Source organism: Triticum dicoccoides, chromosome 3A, assembly GCF_002162155.2.
Source record: "Triticum dicoccoides isolate Atlit2015 ecotype Zavitan chromosome 3A, WEW_v2.0, whole genome shotgun sequence".
NCBI lineage: Eukaryota > Viridiplantae > Streptophyta > Magnoliopsida > Poales > Poaceae > Triticum > Triticum dicoccoides.
In genome coordinates this window covers 720,326,531-720,336,610 of record NC_041384.1, presented here as the reverse complement: position 1 = coordinate 720,336,610, position 10,080 = coordinate 720,326,531, and the positions used below count along the sequence as shown (strand labels likewise).

At 44.3% G+C, this 10,080-nt stretch overlaps 1 protein-coding gene across 1 annotated transcript; it reads left to right on the top strand.

Annotated features, from left to right (window-relative positions):
* Window positions 1-8,193: 8,193 nt before the first annotated feature.
* LOC119273464 lies at window positions 8,194-9,675 on the top strand. Its single transcript, XM_037554609.1, has 2 exons — window positions 8,194-8,329; window positions 8,419-9,675. The coding sequence occupies exon 2, from the start codon at window positions 8,455-8,457 to the stop codon at window positions 9,562-9,564; it is 1,110 nt and encodes a 369-aa protein (XP_037410506.1). The 5' UTR covers window positions 8,194-8,329; window positions 8,419-8,454; the 3' UTR covers window positions 9,565-9,675.
* Window positions 9,676-10,080: the final 405 nt, after the last annotated feature.

The window sequence follows — 10,080 nt, the reverse complement described above, 5'->3', positions numbered from 1 at the left end:
TTTAATTTGTATTACTGTCTAATAATCGATGACTTCAACTTTATCTACGTTTAATAAAATGGTTGTGTGCATCGTGTGATGCAGAGGCTGGGATCATCCCCTTTTCAAAATAGAAAGTCGGTCTAGTCAGTACCCTAGCATTTACACCTATTAACTATTTCCTATATAATTTTTCATTTCTTCTAAGATAGCAAAACTATCCTATGTACACGAACATCTTGTTGGAAACTGAACCATTCCTCTAGGAAGATTGATCTCGCTGGAATTTGAATCCTAAATTTGCCAGACATTCTTATAGAACTGATCCCGATTCCTCTCATTCTTATGACAGCCCATGAACTGTCCTTGTTTCTAACTGATTCGACGTGCTGGCTCTCGGTAAAGTGGCAACTCCTTGGAAAACATCATGTCTCATGTATACTAGCTGCTCCATGAGTGCTCGTTATATAGGGGCTCAAAAGTGGAGCGGGCATGCCTATATTTACGACTTGATTATGTACAATTATTAGATGGCCCACCTACCACAGCAGTTCAGCTTTATCATCTCTATTAACTTTATCAGACACTAGTAATTGTGCAGGTGCCACACATGTCCAATTCAATAGTATATTGGGATCTTTATGATGTCACCTTCCACTGCAGGAACTCTTCCCTTTGGCTACACAAATGCTGCCTAAGGTTTGGCCTTTTAAGATTGATCAAATGAAGACAATTCCTTACGCCTCGGCGCTGTTGGGAGCATTATGTATGCTCAAGTATGTAAACGTCCTGACTTAGCAAATGTAACTGGAATGCTTGGCAGATATCAGTGTAATTCAGACTTAGATCATTGTAAAGCTATCAAGAAAGTAAAGCGCTATCTTTAAGGGACTAAAAATCATATGCTTAGATATAGAAAGACTGACAACCCAGAAATTACGGGTTACTCAAACGCTGATTTTGCATGCTCTAAGGATAGTAAGAAAACCAGATCAGGCTATATCTTCACACTTGCAGGGGAATCAATTTAATGGAAAAGCTGCAAACAGACACTTACTACATCTTCAACGATGCAAGAAGAGTTTGTGCCATGTTCTGATGCTACCGGGCAAGCTCTATGCCTTAAGAACTTTGTTCCTAGACTTAGAGTGGTAGACAACATAAATAAACCACTTACATTATTTTGCGATAATTAAGTTGCAGTTTTCCTTTCGAGGAACAAGTCAAGTGGTGCTGCCAAACACATTGACCTTAAGTATCTTGTTGTGAAAGATAGAGTCCACGATGAAACAATTAATTCCGGCATATAAGTACTAAATTGATGATTGCTGATCCCCTGACTAAAGGCTTGCCACCAAATCTCTTTTGAGAACATATTGGTAGCATCGGTCTAATGGAAAGCCTATAACTATCCGGGTAACTAAAATAATGAGATCTCAATATTTCAACTTGGAATAAGGAAGTTTGTTTCGCATACTAAGTGCAAATAATGATTAATAAAGAAAAAAACTATTAGGACCATAATTAGGGAGCATGATGCATGCCCATACAGACTGCCAACCATAAATAATTATCTCTTCCGAGATGAAGTCTTACGCTATATATTTGGGGGTTCCAGTAATGATTATCTATTGTTGTGAATACATTATCTTGGTGTGATGCCTTTGTCGAAGTATGCACTAATGATGTTAACGATTCAATCAAGTGGAAGAACGTTAGAAATATTAAGTGATTAAATGGTTAATATGTTAATTACCGTAAGTTAAAGTGGGTCCATGAGTTAATTATGGGATTAACAGTAAATAACAGTAATTAGCAATTTGCACCTATGATTGGGGGCCTAATTACGATGATGGTTAGGTCCCACGTCATATACAATGCTATATATAAACGAGGGCATCCCTGCACCTATTTGATCATGGTATCTCTTAGGGTAACAATGCCCTCTGATAATTACTCCAACTTTGTTTTAATCAGGACCGCACTGGACGTTAACGTGAAGGCTTGGCCTTACTCTAGTGAGGTGCCGGAGTTGTGATCGACTACGCTGCTGCAATTCATCACCAACATCAGACTCTACTTCCTCCATCGAGATGGCCTCTTCAAACGGAGGTATAATCACTCTACTGTCCACTAATTTCCGCATCAAATCAAATAGTGTTCATGTGTATTACATAAGATCTGATTACCAGTAGCATAATGTGAGCAATTAACTCTAACAAGAGGTTGACTGTTCGGGGTGCAGGGTCGGCGGAGAGTGGGCACAGGCTGCCAGCGTTGGAGAAAAGGAGGTAGGTGGGGACGTGGTTAGAGGGATGGGGTGGTGAGACGGTGTCTCAGTAGTACAAGACCCCCTCATTAGTGGCGTCCAGACGTGCCTTGTAGCAGCGTTTGGCCGGAGCGACGCTACTACCGCGCCGCTGGTAGTATACAGCCAACAGCACTCGGGCCGAACGCTGCTAACCGGTAGCACTCCAGCAACGGTTACGGCCGAACAGCACTAATCGCAACTCAACCTGTAGCATGCCTGGCAGGATGCACACCGCTGATTAGTTCTCAACATGGTAGTGTTCGCTTCACCTTGCACGCTAGTGGTCTAAAATGCCCGGAAACAAAATTTATAAGCATTTATTTTCTTTGGCAGTATGTTCTACCACTGAAATTTGCTTGCATGGCACCATTTTGGCTAGCAAATCCAAAGGTAGCAATTATTTTTGTTGAATCATGAACTAAACATATGAAATCCTGAACACAATTAACTAGCATCAGATAGTACCTAGCAATTACGGAAAAATTACCAGCGGCGCAGCCGTCCGCATGTTGAAGGAGACTTTGCGTATAGTAGGCGGAGGATAAGAGAGGAATGAAATGTAATCGGAGTCATATGGAGAATATTGGTTTTCTTTTCAGACTACGGTTGGAGCGTCGTGGTTAGTTTAGGTCAAAGGAAGGTCAGGCAGAGAAGATTGGTTTTCTTCCCACGTTACAACGGGAGTCTGGGAGTTACTCCAGCAGCTGTTATTAGTTTCACTGGCAAACATCCCCGTGCGTATCGCATGCCCAACCATCACCTACCTCATGGCGCGCCATTTATGTGCAGACAATTAGAGACTTTTTATATTAGTCCTTGTCGCTTGTGCCTGTCCCTAATCTCTCAGATGACAAATATTAAAATACTAGGTGTTTTAATTTTATATGAAATAGTATTTGAAAAATGTGAACAACTTCCGAATTTGAAAAACTTTTAAAACATGAACAATTGTTGAAAAAAGTGATCAAAAGTTTCAAAAAACATGAACAAAGTTTTGAAATCCCGAACATTTGTTGAAATGTTTTATATATAATATTTTTTTTTACAAATGTATTGTACAATTTAGTAATATATGCTGAACAATTTTAAAATGCACATTGAATATTTTTGTGATATACTCTGAAAACTATTCAAATACTTATTGACATTTTTTGTGATACACATTGAAGTTTTTAAAAATATGATGAACATTTGCTCAATATAGGGTGAACATTTCCTTAAAAATACGATGAGCACTTTTGTATATAAAACATGCAATGAAATTTGTATAATACGCGAAAGCAGAAAGAAAGAAAAATGGAAAAATGAAAAAAGAAAAGAAAAGAAATAGAAACAGAAATAGAAAAAGTAAAGAAAAAAAAAGGAAAGAGAACAAAGTGCAGAACGACCGTGTCCAGCCCAAACTGGGGTATCGGGAGGTCAGCCCAAACTTTGTTTTCGTTGGGCTGGGAAGTTTTGTTTTAAAGAAAACTTGCGTCACCAATAAGAAGTCATCTTCCTTAAAATTTTCAAAAACAGTTCTTGGGTTAGTTGGTTGGTGCGCTGCCGTCTATGAACTTGTCATCCTGGTTCGGGTCTAGCTTTTCACAAACAAAAATATTATCGGATGAATTGGTCTATGTCTATCATAAGGAAACGGCGGATGGAAGAAAAATTAAATCTCGACCTTCAATCTTTGTGATTAACATAAAATCAGCGGATATAAAGGGGTGAAGTATGGACAACAAAACATTTCAAATAGCATGTAATTAACTAACTCAAGATTTGATGTCATACTACCAGCTCTACACTGAATGCGTTCCGGGTCCTCATCAATCTTATGGTTGCAAAAGGCAAATTCCTTGTGAACTCATCAATCTGTGTGGACCGCTGAAAAAACATCATGTTACCTTTCTCAATTGGACTTCTAAAAAATCATTGCCCTAATTTTAAACATCAAGATAAAACACACTTTTTCTAAAATTCTAAAGAAACATGAGCTCATATTTTTCACTTCCCCGTGTCTTGCAAATTATAGTGCCTGTTTCTTTCATAAAAATAATACAGTCAGAGCACTGACAAGATGAGAAATTATCAATCTTGGCCCACATTTTCTTCTTCTTCTTATTGTCTCGATTTTTTTTCAAAACTATGTTATTTTTTGTAGCAATTTCGGAAACTATAGGACGTAATGCAAAAAAACCAAAACTAGTAGCCCGTCGGCCATCCTTTGGCCGCAGTAGTACTTTTCGGCCACACTTAGGCTGAAGTATTGTTTTTGGACATCTTCTGGCCGAAACCGAAATAAACTTTTTGGTCAAGTCTAGGCCGAAAAGTCACTTTTTGGTCAAGCCTAGGCCGAAGTTGCATGGCTCATGCTGAAATGTATTTTCTCGCCACCCGTTTCCCGCCCACCTCTTCCCGCCACCCGTTTTCCACCAACCCCTTCCCGCCATATGTTCCCTCCACCCGTTTCCCGCCAACCCCTTCCCGCCTTATTTTCCCGCCAATCCCTTCCCGCCTTATTTTCCCGCCAATCCCTTCCCGCCTTATTTTCCCGCCAATCCCTTCCCGCTAACCCTTTCCCGCCATACCGCAGTTATTCTTTCCCGCCATTTTCTCCTCTGTATCTATAAAACCCCCTTCAGGCGGAGGTGGATAAGCATTCCAGTGTAGTGTAGTCGAGATGTCCCATTATCCATTCGATCGTAGTTTTCACCCTGAGATGAGCAGCACTCTGCTGAGTCTAGCTACCGATTTCAGGATGGACAATAGGATAGTTCCATTGGACGAACTCACCGGTAGTGACACCATAATGAATGAGTTGGCTCACCAATTATGTAGGTCTGGGTGGCCTGAAAGGACCTATGAGGAGGTACGTCAAGAACTTCTTAGGTTGCATGAAAGGTGGAAGACGTGGTGGAGCCGAAGAGTGAAATTTTCAGAAGGACTGCAGAAAAGCATCCATTTCTATGGACTGAGGAGAGCGAGGACGACGATGATATCTTCATGCCGCCGCTTCTGGGTTCTGCATCGTCGAAGGGCAAGCGTTCTGCATTGTCCAAAGAAAAGAGTTCTGCATCCTCGAAGGGCAAGAGTTCTGTATCGACCAAGGGCAAGAGTTCTGCATCGACGAAGGGAAAGAGGAGCGCATCGTCGAAGGGCAAGAGGAGCGCATCGTCGAAGGGCAAGAGGGCTGCATCAACGGAGGATGACGATGATGACTTCATGTAGTATGTAAGATGTATTTCAGTTGTACCGTTTCATTCAGATGTATTTGCATTATTAGTTTGTATTGTATTATTGTAGGGCATTATGTTCTATCTGAATTTCATTTTGTAGTATGTAAGATGTATTGCACAAGTTCAGCCGCACCGTTTAATTCAGATGTACTTGTATCTTAATTATCGGTTGTAGTCTATTTGGAAATGTAACTGGAATAAGAATGCGAATTAATAGTAATATATCTCTCGCATACATAAAACAATATATGTCTCCTGATCACATAGAAGCAAGTGCGATAGTAACACATACATGAAGCATGTCTCATACATAAATACTGACACACAGCTGCGAATAGTCTGAAACTAACATAGATAATGAGTCATACATAGATAGATAAGCATATCACTGCGGGGGACGACGACGAGTCTGGGTCTTCCTCGGGCGAGGACCGGAAGGCGATAAGCGCTGAGGCGGTGGACGAGGCTCGCGATAACCACGACCATAGTTAACCTCGTCTGTCACGGTCTGTGTCTCCTGCGTCGGTGGTGGTGGTGGAGTGTGAAACACTGTCTACGAGAAGCCATAAATGTTTGTAGCTTGGTCATCATCCTCGCGGTCGCCCTCAAAGTACGAAGCACCACCACTAAGGATCGGTGACTGCTCTGAATGCATGAACGGTTGCGACTGGTTGCCGCCTGCGGTAAAGTAAAATTGATACAAATGCATGAACGAAGCAGCACCAGTAAGCATCAGTGACTGCTGAGAATGCAAGAACGATTACTACACTGTTCAAAAGAATGTAGTGAGTAGTGTTACCTAGATTCATCTGCTGATGCCAGTAAGCGCTCCCTAGCTGTGAAGGAGGTGGCTCATGCCAGGAAGAGCTCCCTGGCTGTGAAGGAGGTGGCTCATGCCAGGAAGAGCTCCCTGGCTGCGAAGGAGGTGGCTCATGCCAGGAAGATCTCCCTGGCTGTGAAGGATGAGGTTCTGCACGGTGCACAGAGGGTCGTGGTTCTGAACGGTGCACAGAGGGTCGTGGTTCTGAATGTTGTACAGAGGGACGTGGCAGACGATGTGCTGGAGGAGGAAGTGCAACATCTGAAGTCCGTCTACACGTAACAGCTGCATAAATCCCGCGTAGCTTGTCATCAAGACGCCTCAACCATGAGACGCCCTCTCGCGGTGGGATAGTTTCTCCCCTCTGAAAGCGCCGCATTAAAGCGGAAACCTCCTCTCGCACCTGTAGTGTCAAGTCACCCTGTACACAAAGAGTTAACCAATTATATCCTCGTTGTATGATAGACACCACGAATAGACAACCAAGCGAATATGTCCAGATTAACAAAAGACTTAACATATGAGAACCAAGGCATTTACCGCGTGGTGTCTGCTTCCCACAACAGAGGCAGTTGGATACATATCGCTGGTGAGAGGGGCTTCGATCTGATCAGGAGCAGCTGATGGAACCAAGTAGATCCTCGTTGTATGCCGGTAACGCTGCAGATACAACCCGAACATTTTCCAGTTAAAGGGCCGAACCTCACCCCAGATATTTGTCGCAGCGGTAGTCCATTCTTCAACGTAAGGGGTAATGCTCTGAAGCCAATAAGCCATGAACTTGTTTCCTCCTAGGCGACTGTCCCTGAGATTGACATGCGCGATACATGATTAGGTATATTATGAATGCAGAGCTGCCAACTAAAATAGTATTAGTACTTACTTGTGCACGTGGTCTGGCAAGTGTGGAATATCTGGAATCTCAGGCTGTTGATATAGACCGAACTGTCTCATCACCCTATGAAGAGACATCTCCTCAACCGTCACGTCGAACACCAACTTGGTCTTGGTCATCCAAAAGTGCCGATCTCTAGTGCACAATCCAGAAATCCCAACTGGGTACCTCGATGATATAGCTTGAGGCGAGTATGGCTCCCGAATAACTTGATCCTCGTGCAAACTATCAAACTGCGCCATGAAGGACGGGTAGCATCCCCTAACCTGAGTATGCGCAAACTGTCTCTGTGCATGACAACAAATAAGCATTAGTAATACTATTGAATGGCAAAAAATAATTGAATTAATTATTACTTAATATAAAAGTACCTCTCGCCGTGTCCAAACAGATCCCATAGAAGGTAAGTCGCTGATAGCAGGCACATAAGTCCCAGCTAAGTCCTCCAAACCAAAAGGTTTATCAACGTAGACATAGGGTCGTCCAATAGGAAATCTCTCGTATGACCAGAGCTGCAACAATAATGGACATCTAACAAGACTAGATTTTCTAAACTTCAACAAGCAAGCTTTGCACAGGCCTTTGTACGTAGCCGCTAACACAACAGAACAAAAACTCCTCTGTAGAATATCCGCAGGGCAACGTGCGTCAGCTATCTCTCGTGCAATACCGATGAGTCGTGCATCGACAGTGGTCACGTGGTTCTCCGTAAACATTGTCTTGCCGAACAGCCAAAGAATATATGCCTCTAGGGACCAGTCAATCTGTGCCTCCGACAACTGAATGTCGGGATGTCCTAACGAGACAATCTATATAGAAACGTAATAATTGTATGAACATCGGCCAACTAAAAAACAACATTTGTTTAAGTGGCCGTGATGGTTACCTGAAAGTGGCCGTGATGGTTCTCACGCGCGGCCTAGGGTTCTCAAATGTATAGAGGGACGCCACAACGCCGCAGCCCCCCCCCGACCCCAATCTCCCTCCCCCGCCGCCGCCAGCTGGGAGTCGGATTGGCGGGGAGGCGTTTCCCTGAGTCCAATCCGATGGCGGATTCCTTCGCGGGGGGAATTTTTGCCTGAGCCAATCTGACTCGAATTCAGGTACCATCTTCTTTCGCCTATTTATATGGTCCAGCCGGTCGTGATTTCTTACTCTACGGGCTCGATCACTTCGCCGGCTTGCAACACAGGACCGCCGGAGAGGAGGGGCATAGCAACTCGACGGCATGTCAAAGCGGCAGCTGACTCTTCAGCCGTGTTGCCACACAGCCAAGCGGCGGCGGCCGCCGCCGTCGCAGCTGCAGCAGTTGCGACAGCATGTCTATCTCGTGGTGGATGACTGGGAAAGTGGATACAGCGTCCGCAAGATAGACATCGACGCCATGTACTCTGACGCCGGCGCCGACCTGGATGACGATGACGAGGCGGAGCCCCTACCAGATCCCCCTGTCGTGCGCTTCTACGGCCGCCACTGCCGCCTGTCGCACTTTGGCGCGTACGGCACAAGCATACTCGCCATGCCAGTCCACTGTGATGCCACAGGCGCCTTCCCCATATTCGACACAAAAACGCTGGGGCTCACACTCTGCCCCCATCCTGGCGGCAGTAGTCTACCATCCAAGCCCTTGTTTGCATCTGTCGCTGGCGAGCTTTACTTGACAGTGGGATCCTCCACGATTGTGCTCGATGCCCTGCAACCCCCCGGAAATGATGAAGACAAACAGTGGTCTTGGATTAAAAGCCCAAAGATCTTAGTTCCGTTCAACTCCGGTGATGTCGTGTCCTTTGCAGTGCATCCCAACGACCGTTTGCTTTTCGTCTCCCAAGCAGCCAGAACCTTCTGCCTGGACACCAAGTGCTCCACCTGGATGACCCTAGGCAACTGGGTCATGCCTTTCAAAGGTCAGGCCTACTTTGATGACGAGCTTGATGCCTGGATAGGACTATGCTGCCACAAAGGCGGCGGCGGCTACGTCTGCTCCTGCGACGCCCCGCCCCTGGCTGATTACGCTACAATGTCAATCATGCCGGCTTGGAAGCTCGGCAAGGACCAGCTCTTCAATGCAGATGATGACAGGCACCTAGGAGCCACCCTTCTCTACCTGGGCGGCATCAGCGACTACTGCCTGATCGAGTCTCGCCTGCACAAGGACCAGCAGCCTTTTCGACCCCCTGATGGGCCGCGCTGCTGTGTGCTGCGCGTCACCAAGTTTGGTCTCAAGTACGATAAAAATGGAGAGCTCAGGACGACACGGCAAACGGCGCGCTCCTACCAGATGACTGAAGGACATGAATTTAATGAGATATGCTCCACTCCTGTGGCATTCTGGATGTAGCCAACTTTTTTTGTTGAATCATTTAATTTCCTGAGTTTGAAAGATTTCAGATTCCAGTTGTAAATGTTATAATTTATGCTGCAAGTCCAAATTATTGAGTTGAAAGTTTTATTACCCAGAAATAGTGGTATTTCGCTGCATACAACCTGTTATTGACAGGCAAGATTCTCTGGGTTTGTTTCCAATTTTCATTGTCTAAACAGTACATGGCCGTGTCCAGATTTATTACAGGATATAAAGATTTAGCCACATGCATCCACCTAAATGCAAACATGCCACTCCCTCCGATCCAAATTAATTGACGCAGCCTCTATGCATGTCTTACTTACATTGTATAAAGGCTGCGTCAATTAATACGGATTGGAGGGAGTATAATATTACTTAAAGTGTTTGTTTCTTTCTGCAGACAAGATGAATGGAAATTATGTTTGTCTTTCTCAAACTTGCAATTTAGATAGTGAGTCCTTCCTAAATTTTGAAGTCTGGCAGGCAGAATCACTTGGACTGATTCTTCTG